At 42.3% G+C, this 14,823-nt stretch overlaps 3 protein-coding genes and 1 long non-coding RNA gene across 4 annotated transcripts; 1 reads left to right on the forward strand and 3 right to left on the reverse strand.

Moving 5' to 3' along the window:
* The first annotated feature begins 3,490 nt into the window (after nucleotides 1-3,490).
* Nucleotides 3,491-4,872, forward strand: LOC145237842 (ataxin-1-like). The gene is made up of 3 exons (XM_080100832.1): nucleotides 3,491-3,763; nucleotides 4,292-4,479; nucleotides 4,547-4,872. Exons 1-3 carry the CDS (start codon nucleotides 3,685-3,687, stop codon nucleotides 4,814-4,816), a joined length of 537 nt encoding a protein of 178 aa, XP_079956958.1. The 5' UTR covers nucleotides 3,491-3,684; the 3' UTR covers nucleotides 4,817-4,872.
* A 135-nt stretch (nucleotides 4,873-5,007) lies between these two features.
* LOC145238994 (uncharacterized) lies at nucleotides 5,008-10,459 on the reverse strand. The gene is made up of 3 exons (XM_080102291.1): nucleotides 9,495-10,459; nucleotides 5,181-9,425; nucleotides 5,008-5,116 (listed from the first exon to the last, which is right to left on the reverse strand). Exons 1-2 carry the CDS (start codon nucleotides 10,457-10,459, stop codon nucleotides 6,725-6,727), a joined length of 3,666 nt encoding a protein of 1,221 aa, XP_079958417.1. The 3' UTR covers nucleotides 5,008-5,116; nucleotides 5,181-6,724.
* On the reverse strand, nucleotides 5,717-6,238 carry LOC145238993 (uncharacterized). The gene has a single exon (XM_080102289.1). The coding sequence runs from the start codon at nucleotides 6,236-6,238 to the stop codon at nucleotides 5,717-5,719; it is 522 nt and encodes a 173-aa protein (XP_079958415.1).
* Nucleotides 10,460-11,540: 1,081 nt separating the features above from the next.
* Nucleotides 11,541-11,945, reverse strand: LOC145237843 (uncharacterized). Its single transcript, XR_013862042.1, has 2 exons — nucleotides 11,729-11,945; nucleotides 11,541-11,664 (listed from the first exon to the last, which is right to left on the reverse strand). It is a non-coding gene; the product is annotated as an uncharacterized LOC145237843 (long non-coding RNA).
* Nucleotides 11,946-14,823: the final 2,878 nt, after the last annotated feature.

A 14,823-nucleotide genomic window follows, 5' to 3' on the forward strand; every position in this document is an offset into this window, starting at 1 on the left:
ACAGTGACCAATTGCTAACGTTTTGTAGGAATCTTCACAATTGGCCATCATACAGAATTAATCCAAGTCTTAATTAGTCTGTCGAGTCCGTACTCTATTCTCTAGGTATGAACCTGTTGTAAAAACAAAACCTCTTGTTTACACAAGATATAACATGAAGCAAACAAAGACAATGGTAATATTGTTTATCTATACAGGATTTTCGGATAGAGTCAAGTGCTTGTACTGTAATGGAGGAGTGCAAAACTGGCAACAAAATAACGACCCATGTTTCCAACACGCAAAGTGGTTTGCGTTTTAGCTGCGAGTATTTGTTACAAAAGAAAGGAGTCGATTTGTACACGAAGATGTAGCCAATTTCCAAATTAAACCGCCCAGTCCCGTTGTGGACCGACCTACAACAGGTTGCCTCAATACCTTGCTGCGAATGACGTATTTTGGGTGTCATACTCACGCTACAAAACATCACACCGACTCTTTACGACCAACTTCGACTCCTCATCTAGCAGTGGATTGAATGTTTGATATATCCACCAATATGGATAAAATAAAGGAATAAAGTGGATTGAGTAGGGGACTTCGTAAACAAACAGAGAGTAAAAATGGCCAAAAAACTTGCAAGTTTTCCCACAGAACAACAGCTAACTAACAGTTCGTATCTTTACTAGAAAGATCAGCAGCCGTCGGATTATAAAACATGAAACCAAGCAACAAAACGAACACAAGTTTTCCTGTTTTGCAACCTAAATTGTCTGCAGCCCTTTTTTCACCCTGCTTGCGCCCTTGTGCTTCTTCCGCTCATGCGGATTGGTTATGGATTCAATAAAATGTGGTCTGTCGGCATTCGGTTTATACCAACGTTGAAAAGGCTCGTCAAACGTTAAATATACCCGCACACATTTAAAAGCTGATTAATAATAACGTCCGCAAGATAACCTCAGCAGGCAAACATGTCCGGAGTAAAAAAAAACAGCGAAACCAGGAAAATGTTTCAAGTTTAAAGAGCTCTTCAAATGTGATTTTATTCCGACGTTTCGACGTCCTATACAGGTCGTCTTCATCAGGGTAAATAACACTGAATGCGACTAGTACAGTGCACGATAAACAGGAAAATGTTTGTTACACTTTGTCAAAACGGCATTATGATTAATGATCCCAATTACCGAGTAGGCCAGGGACGGGCAACTTCTCCAGTCGGCGGGCCTGATATGGGAAAATGAAGTACTTGGCGGGCCGGATTCCTGGATCGATACATTAATCGCGTATTTATCCAGCGATTTAAAACGGATTTTTGACCACCCAAACCAAAATACATTCAAGAACATCACAAATACAATACAGTCCAAACAGTTTAACTGATATAACATAAAATTATTTATCACGGTAAATTTAATGCATACACCACAGACACGTGTGGAAACAAAGGAAACTGTGAAAGCAGGCCACACACAAGGTTGGCAGTTATGTCGTAACAATGGATGTATGGTGCAATGGTAACAACGGCCAGTGCTGGATTAAGGGTCTGCTGGCCTGTAGGCACATGTTATAAGTGGCCCGAAAATCAGGGTTCCCAACTAAAAAAATAGAATTATCTGTGTTGCCAAATCAAAAAAGTGGCCTGGATTTTTGACTGGCCTGTAGGCACGTGCCTACTTTGCCTAATGGTTAATCCGGCACAGACAACGGCGGGAAAGTTTTTTTGCTATTGGGGAGCGTTACTGTCCGTTACAACTATAATTTGACGTAGTAAGCAAGTAGTGGGGAATTGCGTCAGACTGTGGCCGCGGGCCACATTATCATGTAAAACTAGAAACTGTCTGCGGGCCGCTCAAAATCCCTTCGCGGGCCGTATGTTGCCCGCCCCTGGAGTAGGCAGTGGCGGGGTGGCGCCGCCACCTTGGGTTCGTAAACCACGGTGGCAGCTTTTGGTTGGTTTGTAGCGATTTTGCACGAAACATCGTAAAAAGAAAATCAGGATAGATTTTGCTTTGAAAACAAGGTCACAAAACGTTCCTTAAAACTACAACCTGGTTTGGTTTGTACCTTCTTTATGACGTCAAACTCCAATTGTTTTCACACACTGCAGATGTTTTGTAATAAATGGTCATCTCGGATGATATAAAGCAGCAACAACTTGACGAAACATTTTTTGAACGTTGCTAAACCAATCAACGTTACAGCAACGTGTTCCAAAATATATGTTAACTTATTTCAAACATTTCGTTTTATTTCATTTTGACGAACGTTCAATTCTATTGCAAGTTTGTTGGGCTTTAAGTTTGAGATCTAGTGGCTGCACGCATTAGTGACGTCACACTTAATGTGACGTCATATTTTAATTTCGCCACCTTGTATTTTTGTAAAACTCGGCGCCTATGGCTGCGACTAACCCACAATGTGCCATTTAAATTGCTGGTGACCCGAGAAGCTATTTCCGGCCTGGTGAATATTTTAGTGTTTTTTTCAGGTGTGTTGCTTTTTGTGTGCTTCGCCTGGATTTTATGTAGAAATACTGCCTAGTCAGACTTTGAAAAATCTCCAGAACCATCACTTACAAGTTAACTGAGAACGATTCATATGTGTGTAATTTTTCTCTGAATGTACCATTTTTGCCACTATTACCTCTAAACAAACCGATAAAAGTGAAACAAAAAGTAAGTGTCTCTGCTCTCGCTTTTTATCCGGGTTTCAGTGTTTTGCTTTTGTGTTTCCCAAAAATATGACGTTTCAGCATGTGCACCCAACTGTGACCTGTGATGTTTTGACAAAATAAAATAGTTTGTAACTGTGTTTGTGCAATGTGCATAAATACTACATAGGGGCTCCTCTAAAATACGTAATCTGTACGCAATCTACTTATAAAACGTATGCAACTTTCAAAAATGTTGACGGTTAGGGCTTTTAGGGTCTGGGTGAGGGTTTATAATAAAATTAACACTATAATTTAGTTTTAGATGTCCAGTTTGGGCTTAATATTCTCATATGTGTTGAGAGTGGTACTAAACACTGTATGGTACCGCATGTTAACACTTGTAGAGAAAATTATACCTGAAAGGCATCTGAAATTAAATTATAAAGTTAATTGTATCACAAACACTCACCCTGACCCTAATAGCACTAACCATCAACATCTTAGTTAGTTTTTGTTAGTAGATTGCGTAGATTGCATATTTTAGAGTGGCCCCTACATAGACAAGATAGCAACTTTATTGACATTGAATTGGCACATAGCACCGCTATGGTTTGTGTGGTGTGTCGATTAAACAGCTAAAATGCATTATATTATTTACGGTATCGGAAACCCGTGGCTAAATTGAAACGATGACACAGAATTGCCATCATATAGAATTTATGAAAGAGGCTACAAACATCAAGTATATTGACTAAATTACAAGATCAAAATTTATTGAATGAACTTATTTCTATTGTTAGATAACCCAGGTTCTAGTTTAGTCTTAAGTTGTAGCATGACAGTCATTAATATGGCACCTTGTTTTAATTATTACAGTGACAAAACCAACTGCACAAAACAGTGTTTAGTGTGTGTCTCTGTTTTACTACTTATAGTATCTGACTATATGTTATACATATCGTTTTGTAACACCACAAGATAGCTTGAGTGCTTGACCCTAACAAAACTTTATCAAACTGAGCATCGTAAAATATCTATGGCCAATCAGCTCAATGAATGATCTACCAGAGCGCCAAACTGCTGACAACCAACAACAAAATGGAGGACTCTACCCACCTCATTTCGAAAAGGGTACTTAAATATTTTGTGAAGCGTTACATATATTTTAATCACATTTGTGTCGTTTAGGGTTATAATCTCTTATACTAAGTCAAACCATTGGTCATACAAATAGTTTTGTCATTTTTTTGCCAAGTATAAAATTCTATGTGAAACTCATTTTCACAAATGACATGTGAAGTGCTTTACCGAAAATTATGGGTCCTACATATCATATCTTAATGTAGTAAATGGCATGAATGCAATGTACTTTTTTAATTTCTTTTCTATTACACATTCTTTTTACACTACCACTATAACCCAATTTCTATACTGTGCCCAACGCCCAAATGAGGATAATGAAAAATGAGACAGTTGTTCATGATTTGTATCATTGTTGTCTTTTGTGGACAAGCAAACAAAGTCTTTTAAATTGGGTTTTCTAAATCTTGTACAGAATTAATATCAATAACAACATACTAAAGTAATAACAAAATTTACATGTGAACAAAATTAGTGTGAATTTTGAGTTCACTTTTTAGCATGAAATATTTTTCTCAGGTGCTTTAATTCAACTGGCAAGTGGTGAGATAAAATGTGTACAAGACTTATCAATAGAGGATTTTCAACGAAGTACAGATTTAAGTCCAGATCTTAAGTTAGACTCAAGCACAGTGGGAAAGATAAGCCTTAATCAACAGAGGACAATGGCACTTTTATGCTTTGTTGTTGGTGAAGATAAACTACAGGTATGTACAATGTTAATGTACAAATGTCTTGCAAGCAAAGAAATACATTTTTATCATATTGTTGCAGATAATAGTTGAAGCACCAGTTGAACATCCATTTTTTGTCTATGGTAAAGGTTGGTCAGCAGTGACACCAGAAATGTCAATGTCACGATATAAATTGGCATGCCATGAACTTATCGTGGGTGATGTGTGTGCTTCACTTACACTAAAAACTCCAGTCAATGCGGATGCACAAAATATTGCTGATGTGCCAAGAGACATAGCTGTTCACATGCAACACAATGAGATCAACAAACCAACTCAATTTTTACCATCTCAACTCGCACCAAGATAGCACTTAAAAATAGTTGATCGTGCTTTTACCAAAATATTGATTTGTATGTTTTAGAATTGTGGTGAATTTGTGTCTTCTTCAAAGAAAAAAATAGCATTACTTCTTGTAGACTCTGAACGGCCGACCTGCAAGGCTGAGCCTCACAAAGGGGTTTGTCACGTTGAAACACGCCCCGCCCTTTCCCACACAAATCACACTTCCCGAATCTCGTGTAATAATCCACAGCGGCAACAACCACAACGTCGTACACAATCAGGAACGGACAGAAACAGGAATGAGAACGGAAACGGGAACGGTTTTCTAAACAAGAAAACGAAACACATTGACATATGTCAACGCACAAAAATGCCAATGTCTAACTTACCAACTATTTTGCGACACAGGTCAACAGGTACAGTTCACGTATCAACAGTTGCAAGACGATGAAACAATCGCTGCAATCACTATAGGAAAATACAGCATGCCATAAGTCACACATAAACGCCATGAATTAATTTAGGTCACAAGTCAAATTAAACAGTCACCGACAATCACGGTAAACAGGCTTCACTTGAAGATTAATTGGTCAGTCGTCACAATATTTAATTTAGCCTTATTCGTCTCTAAAAATGTAACACAAACGAATTTACTTAATGCAGTAATAAATCACCTTACTCGACTATGTTGTACAGTAAATGAATCAATCATTGCAACATACAGACAAAGGCCTTCCAATTTTACTGTTACGCACATGGCGATTGTAACGTCATAGCAGGGGAATAATGAGACAAGTTAATCATGGGTATCTGAACGTGGAGATGTAACATACCCCCACCTAAATGTATGACCCGGGTAAATACATTTCACACACAAACAAACATCGAACGTTCAACGAAATTCAATAAACAAAACAGCGCCGCACTAAGCATCGCTTTCAGCGGCGGCGACAATCAAGCAAAGTTTTGCAATCGGTCGTTTGACACGATTGTATCGCGTCTGTACAAGCACTGAGCGCACAGTTCCCGTTTTATCGGGAAATGTATCCGCAACGCGACCCATCAACCACCTGGAGCGTGGCTGTGAATCATCCACGACGAGAACCACATCGTTGATCTGGAGATCTCTCCTCTTCTGGAACCACTTCTGCCTGGAAATGATGTTCGGTAGATATTCGCGAACCCAGCGGATCCAAAATTGATTCGCCAAGTACTGCACTTGCGCCCAACGGCGCCGCACGTAACAGTCCTTTTTGTCGAACAAGCCAGGGGGCAAATTCGAGTTGCATCTCATAAGCAAGAGATGATTGGCTGTGATCGGCTTATCATCGCGGGGATCAAAGGTGACAGGAACAAGAGGACGCGAGTTGAGTATTGACTCAACCTCAACAAAAAGCGTTGACAATGTTTCGTCGGAAACAACTTGCTGTGTCATCAGAGACGTCATAATTCGCCGGATGGAGCGCACCATTCGTTCCCACGCACCTCCCTGTCGGGGGATTGAAGGACCAGCGAATTCCGCTTTGTTTCAAGTGCTCCTCAATGTGTTATTGGTTCCAAGACTGCAGTGATTCTCTCAGTATCCGTTGTGCACCGACAAAGTTCGTCCCATTGTCGGAATATATATTTACAGGATTTCCACGCCGACCAATGAAACGACGAAGCGCGTCGATGAACGAGTCTGTAGATAGGCTGTGGGCAACTTCGATATGGACAGCTCGAATTGATAGGCAGGTAAACACTGCTCCATAGCGTTTCACGATGCTCCGTCCCTGCTTAACTGGAAAGGGACCGAAATAATCCACCCCTACGTGTGAAAACGGGGGCTCGTCTGGATGCAATCTTGCTGAAGGAAGGTCTGCCATCCTCTGTACTCCAGCAGAAGCATTTCTTCTCTTGCAGAACAGGCAATTCCCAATCACTCGGCGTACGGCTACTCCACGATGACCAAGTCAGTAAAATGACACGAATGTGGCAGCAGAATCGGATGTTTGGCATCGTACGGAATGAAAGCCTTTTCTAGTCGACCCCTAACTCGAAGCACGGAGTTAACAACAATTGGATTCAGTTTCAACATGTGACGTTTCACAGAGCTCTTCGAAAGAGAGCCCTTCTCCAACGCAGCGAGCTCAGGGCTGAAATGCTTTCGCTGCACATATTTAATCAACTCCAGCTCGGCAGCATTTAACTCTTCAACGGACAGTGATCCACAATTCTCCACCACAGCTTTGTCACGCCGAACACGCGACAATAAAAATTTCTTATATCGAAGCAGCCAGGCGATACTCTTTTTCAAACGATGCAACGACGAATACCGATGGATGATCCTCTCAACAATGCTCTGCTTCTCTACAACCATATGTATGGAGACTTCCTGCTTTTTTACGGGACTAAACTCAGCAGGTAAGTCGGGTAAAACAATCGGACTCGCAGGCCAGTGATCCTCAGATTCCAACAAAAACTGCGGACCGCGCAACCAGCGGCCAGTCGTCACTAACGCTTCGGACGTCAACCCACGTGACGCCTCGTCTGCCGGATTGAGCTTTGAAGGAACATGTCTCCAGCTTGAAGGATCGCTTTGCCTTCCAATCTTTGCAATTCGATTAGCAACAAACGTAGGGAATCTTTTCTTCGAATTCCTGATGCTCTGTAGGACGGCAGTGGAGTCTGTCCAGAACACAGACCGATGCACCGGTAGGCCAAGCTCTCGTCGCATCATTTCATCTAGCTTCACGGATAAAACTGCCGCTGTCAGTTCCAGTCTCGGAATTGACACTGTTTTCAGCGGCGCTAGTCGACACTTGCCAACCAGAAACACGCAGTGAACACGCGAACCGACGTCGACCATCCTCAGATAACACACAGCTCCGTAGGCCACGGAGGAAGCATCTGCAAAGTGGTGTAACTCCCAACTTTGCACATCGCCGAAATCATCGGGCTTAAAACAACGAGGAAGACACAGGTCATGAAGCTTCGGTAAACGTCCGAGCCATTCTCTCCATTGTGTTGCTTCCGATTCCAAAATGCAGTCGTCCCAGCCAACTCCACGTTTGCACAAACCTTGGAGTAATAATTTGGCTCCAAGCGTGCACGGTGCAACAAATCCAAGAGGGTCGTACAGCGAACTCAATGCAGAAAGAATGCCTCTTCGCGTCTTCGCCGTTTCAGGAAGGCTGACCTTAAATCCAAACGTATCGTTATGCACGTTCCAGTGGACACCAAGCACTCTCTCTGTGACGTCATCACTCAAGCTTTTGTTTCGCACTGCCTTTGACCTCTCTTCTTCAGGAATTTTTGACAGGATCTTCTGGTTATTACTGAGCCATTTTGTCAAGTGGAATCCTTCGCGTGACAACAAATCTGAAAACTCTTTGGTCATTTGAATTCCCTCTTCTGTAGATGCAACCGAGGTCAAGCAGTCATCCACGTAAAAATTCCTTTTGACCACCGAAGACGCTTGTGCATTGAAGTCTTGACCAAAATCTAAGGCTGTTTGCTTCGAGCAAAAACTCGCGCAACTAGGGGATGAAGTCGCCCCGAACAGGTGCCCCGTCATTTGATGCGCTGTTGGTTGATTTGTTAAATCGCCTCCTGGCCACCACAGAAATCGCAAGGCATCCCTGTCCTTAGGGGAAACACGAATCTGGTGGAACATCGATTCTATATCGGCCACTAAAGCGTACCGCTCTTTGCGAAATCGAGTCAAAACACCCACCAAACTGTTTATGAGATCCGGGCCCTGCATCAGCACATCATTGAGGGAAACGCCCTTGTGCTTTGCAGCGCAATCAAAAACTACACGAACCTTGTCTGGCTTAAGGGGATGAAGTACAGGATGATGTGGTAAATACCAGCAAACACCATCAACCGATTCGATGTCTTCTCGAGGTATCTCTCTTGCGTGCCCTTTCTCGAGGTAGGACTGCATTGTGCTCACGTACTTTTCCTTCAGTGAGTGATCCTTCTCCAGGCGTCGCTTCAAGTATGTCAGCCGTCTTTCGGCCATTCGCTTGTTATCCGGCAAACAAGCTGAGCTATCTCTCCACGGCAACGGCAGCTCATAGTGACCTTCCACCATTTTCACGTCTTTTTGCATGATACCATACGTCTTTCTGTCTTCGCGCGACGTGGGGAAATGTAGAACAGCAGTTTCGTCCCCAAAATCCGTCTCCCACAGACTAGAGATTTGCTTCTGTAGACAGCTGTCTCTAGACTTCACGAAGTTCACCTGGTACCTCGATGATGCACACGGAAGGAGTGACGGACCAAATAATGTCCATCCAAAAGGTGTCTTGACAGCAAACGGTTTCCCTTTTGGACCACGACGCATCTCCTCAATGAACAAGGCGTCTGGATTATCCAGACCAATCAGCAATGTTACAGTTCCTTTCTCGATTAAGGGGAAATCCAAGTCACGTAAATGTGGGGCACCCCTTAATGCTTCTTTGCTAAGAATCGGATTAGGACGAACGGGAATTTCACCAACGGTTATTACTTTAGGGAGAAATATATCATCTCCGCCACCTACTGGAGAAACAGAGAAACTCACTGCCGTATGCTGTTTGGCTTCATCTGTCAGTGTTTGTAAAACAATCTCCTTAGTTTCACCTTTCATGCCCAGGGCTTCAATCAACCTTTGGTTACAGAAGGTTCCGGTAGAGCCGATATCCAAAAATGCGTAAGTTAAAACCTTCGTATTTTACCTCGACCGGTACGACGCATTGATACACGTCGTCGTAACCACATTCGCCCGGCGTTGCCACTGAACATGAAGCGACCTTTTGCGGCCCAGTTGGTGTCGCTTTGCGGCTGGAGCAGGCCTATGCAGCAATGTGTGGTGGCAGTGACTCGAACAGTCGTTTTCTTCGCAGGCAGTTCTCGCCTTGCATCGTCTAACACGGTGACCTGGAGTAAGGCATCTGAAGCACAATCTCTTACGACTGACGAATTCCACACGTTCGGAGTACGTTTTTCGTTTGAACTCAAAGCACTTAGGCAAATCGTGAGCCTTACCACAGAACAGACACGTAGCGGAAGTAGTCGGCCTCTCTGTCGGACGCTGTCGAACTTCAACTGGGTTCACAACGTAGGCAGACGCTCTCGGCTTTCTCATCGGTGGACCAGGATCCTTGTCGCGCCTAGATCCCATAATCCTACTTCCGTAAAGGGAATTTTCCACCTCAGCACGCTCCGAAACAAACTGAACAAAGTGGCTAAACCCGGCTTCACGATTAGTGTGATGAAGAACTTCCACTGATCGCTCTATCCATCTTTCCTGCAAGCGATATGGCAACTTGTCAATGAGCTGCAGCATGGTGTCAAGTGAATTAAGACCGGCATATTCATCAATATCCTCCAGTGTAGTGAGACATTTTTCCAGCAGATCTGCAAACTGCATTAGTCGTTCCGGTTGATCTCCTTTCAAGCGAGGACTCTTCTTCAAATGCTGCTCACAGGCATTTGCGATAATGTGCGGCTGTCCGTACTCATGAAAAAGCTTTTGACGTGCCTGTCGGTAACCCTCGACTGGCCTTTTCGTCAAGTGATCAATTTTAGGTCGCACTCTGTCGTCACAATGCTGCAGCAGATAAACCAACCGCAAATCGTCAGAGTGAACTTTAGTGGCAACGTGCGCTTCAAAGTTGCGAATGAACGTCCAATATTCCATCGGATCACCATTAAACGACATTATCTTCGGACGAGGTAAAAAAACGTTCATCTGAGTTGTAGCGTGGTTCCTGCGCTACAAGAGGACCTTCCCTATTTGGACAATTGTATTGCGGAGTAGCATAGATAGGAGGCTGATGACTTACTTTAGGCAGCTCCTGCCTATCACAACGCGGTACAGGTTTTGGACATTCGTTGACCGTTTGTACAAAAGGCCTCTCTACGGTTGGCGGACAAACGAATTCCGCTTCAAATTTACCTTCCCATCCGCGAGCTTCGATTTCGGCTAATTCGGCTTGACGTTGTATCTCGCGAATTTCGGCGTCGGCAGCCAACTGGCGCTCTGTCTCGCGCAAGTTCTGTTCTTCGTTACGCAAATTATGTTCTCCATCACGCAATTTCCTTCGTCGCTCATTCTCTTCCTCTTGTCTCTCCTTGGCCTGACGAAGTTTTGCGCGAACCATCTCAAACTTAATTCGTGCTTCAGTTCTGCGGACGCTGGAACTCGTACTCGCAGAAGTAGGGCAACTAGAAGTGGAACCTTTTGCCGACTTTTTTGAACCAACTGGTGGCGGAAGGGACGTAGAATGCTAGGCCTTTTCAATCCATTCAGCAACCCTGGCATCGAACTCAGTCTTCTCCTCAGCGTATCGCTTTAACAAATCCTCATCAAGATCTTCATTTTCAGACAAATTTGAAGTTATATGCTCCACAAGAAGTCGGTATCTTCCATCGACAATTCGCACCGACGAATGCACACAAACCAAGTTTTTGGGACTGACCATTAATCGTTCCGTTCGGGTGTAGGCTTCTTGCAATGAACGTTGCAGTTTGACGAGCTGTTCACCCTTATCCTCTTCAGTCGTGTCGGAATTCATTTTTCTTCACCTAGCGGCAGTTTCTTTCCAACGAGCAAAGTAGAAAGCTTCTCTCGATCGGCGACAGTTGAAACTTTACTTTCAACGAGCAGTAGTTGAAAACTTCTTTATGTAGACTCTGAACGGCCGACCTGCAAGGCTGAGCCTCACAAAGGGGTTTTTTCACGTTGAAACACGCCCCGCCCTTTCCCACACAAATCACACTTCCCGAATCTCGTGTAATAATCCACAGCGACAACAGCGGCAACAACCACAACGTCGTACACAATCAGGAACGGACAGAAACAAGAATGAGAACGGAAACGGGAACGGAGACGGGAACGGTTTTCTAAACAAGAAAACGAAACACATTGACATATGTCAACGCACAAAAATGCCAATGTCTAACTTACAAACTATTTTGCGACACAGGTCAACAGGTACAGTTCACGTATCAACAGTTGCAAGACGATGAAACAATCGCTGCAATGACTATAGGAAAATACAGCATGCCATAAGTTACACATAAACGCCATGAATTAATTTAGGTCACAAGTCAAATTAAACACTCACCGACAATCACGGTAAACAGGCTTCACTTGAAGATTAATTAGTCAGTCGTCACAATATTTAATATAGCCTTAGTCGTCTCTAAAAATGTAACACAAACGAATTTACTTAATGCAGTTATAAATCACCTTGCTCGACCACGTTGTACAGTAAATGAATCAATCATTGCAACCAGGGTTGCCAGGTACTGTCGGCTGGATTCGGACAGTATTTGTCTGAAAATCGGACATTTTAGGACAAAAAAAACGAGAGCGTAAAATTGCTAACAAGGTATCAATATCGAGGTGCCATCTGCCATTTTTTGTGCGTTTACGTTCCCCAAAGTGACGGACGTAAAATATGACGTCACTTATGCGTGCAACCACTAGAACTGAAATCCAAACTTGAAGCCCAACAAACGTCCTATGTTTGAAATAATATTTAGTTGGCAATTGCAACACGTTGCTGTAGTGTTTATCATTGGTTTCGCACCGTTTAAAAAATGTTTCGTCAACTTGTTGCTTCATATCACCTTAGATAACCATTTGTTACAATACAATTGCTTTGTACACAACAATGGTCATTCACTAGCAGACAATTATGTATTTAATGTCATAAACAAGGTACTAACCAAAACAAGTTGTACTTTTAAACCACGTTTTGTCGTAAAAAAGGGTTTGCAACCTTCAAAAAATAGGAAGGAGACAAAAAGTTATTCAATCAGCAAAATTCGGACATATTAGGACAAAAAACTAAACGTCCTAATGATTTTTACGCGTCGGACACAGCATGTGGAATTAGGCCAATTTATCGTTTTTTGTCCGATTTTTAGGCCACCTGGCAACCCTGATTGCAACATACAGACAATAGCCTTCCAATTTTACTGTTACGCACATGGCGATTGTAACGTCATAGCAGGGGAATAATGAGACAAGTTAATCATGCGTATCTGAACGTGGACATGTAACACTGCTTGTAACGTCAGGAATTTGCGCGCCTGGTACCGCGCTGGCGTCACACTAGAGAAGTCCAATTTCTGCAAACGCGTGAATTTATTTTACACTTCGACACGGTAATCACGTCACGTTCACCGTAGACACGACACGACACGATAGACACGTTCAAGATAATCACGGTTTTCTGCAAAGAGAACATTCACTCAAAAATGCGAAACAGAAATTAAATTTATACAGGCAGAAATAAAGCTTACCAGAGTTTTGGACCAGGGTATCAAAGATAAACACAGTTTGATATCACCAGAAAGTGTTCTACACAGATAAAAAACGTAGACTTTTAATATACGGTTAATTGCGATAAGACAACTTTAATGCAAATCAAGCTTACCTTGCAAAGGCAACATTAATCCTTTTCGTCAGAGTTTTTAAGTTTATAAAGCATTACCATCTATTAATGACAAACAAATTATAATTAGTCACTTTCATTACTTTATCTAACGTTTGCAAATTAAAGTCAGCAACTAACAAACTACACGTGGTCCAAACTAAACTCGATACTAAATGGCCAAAAGCACAGCATAGAGAAATAAACTACAATGATATTGTTACGTCATAGGGGATTCTGGCATTGTGGTGCAATCACACCATATAAGATGTGACGTAGGTTACGGTTGAGTGATTTACGATGTTACATTCTCCCCCCTAAATGTGTGCTTACATTTCAAACACATTTACAAACAAACCAAGAAAACATCGAAACACGAAACAACGAAAACACACACGAAAGCTAAACAGTCGCGTCGCGAAACACCGTTGGTGAGCAAAGCTCCAACCTGGCGTATTTTAGAGTGCGGCATGTGAAATGCACAGGGGCGGCTCGTGCTAGGGTGCTGCGGAGCTGCAGCACCCCCTAGATATTTTTACTTAATGGTCCTACCACAACAATACAGATAACTTTCATTATACTGATTTTTTTATTCTTAAGTATAATTTTTACAAGTATAATTTCCGCCTTGATCGGCATTTTTTTCATTTAAAAAAAAAAATGCCATTAATATGTTATCTATGGTGGAACTGCAGCTCCGGTTTCATGACGAATCGTGACGTTTCATGACGTTCTGCACTTGTGCGCATGCGCACTTCCTGTAGTTGTGTTGTCTGTTCCGGGTTTACTGTGCTCCAAAGCCAAACCCGTGTACTGTATTTTTAAGTTCGACAGTGAGTACAGTTACATGATTATTTTTGACGGTTAGTCGTGACTTTTTTAAGTGACTGTAAGTGGGCTTCAGTTTTTGCAGTTATCATTAACTCAAAAAGTGTATCTCACACCTTCAAAAAAAGGTCATCTAACACTTTGAAAAGTCACGATTAACCGTTATAATAAAAACCTGAATAAAAAGCTTAAGAAAAAATGGGATAAAACATCTGCTATTCCAAATATGTCATGCAGAAATAAGCAACAAGAAATACTCAGTTTTAGTTTTGAATGCTAACAAAGATAAAACAGCTTTGTGACTGTGGAGTTAAATGCCTCACTGAAATTCAGGCAATATTAAATGCAGAACAAGCAATTGCAGAAGCAACAGTAATTTTGAAACGCCTTAGTGATGGCAATTTCAAGTTTTGGTTTCTTAAAACACCATGTGGACAGCATTTGCAACCAAGTGCAATCTTGTGTATTGATATAATGGATGAACTGTTTGTCTAGTACAGGGGTGGGCAAACTACGGCCCGCGGGCCGCATGCGGCCCGCCAAATGTTTCCGAGTAACGCTGAATAGTAGTATGAGCACAGGCGCAGAGTTTTAAAAATACCGGGGGTGTGACTTGCCGATACCAATACCATGTACAGTATCTGTACCCGCACGATCAGGGTTTTTTTAAGGTTTGGTTTGGGTGACCGCTAAGTAGTTTTAAGAGACCGCAAGTGTTTCATTTAAATACCAAAAAATAGCATTTCCAAATTTTGGGAAACCGCTGGAGAAATTTGGGGAAACACCTTAA

This window comes from Phallusia mammillata, chromosome 7 (genome assembly GCF_965637545.1).
Source record: "Phallusia mammillata chromosome 7, kaPhaMamm4.hap1.1, whole genome shotgun sequence".
NCBI lineage: Eukaryota > Metazoa > Chordata > Ascidiacea > Phlebobranchia > Ascidiidae > Phallusia > Phallusia mammillata.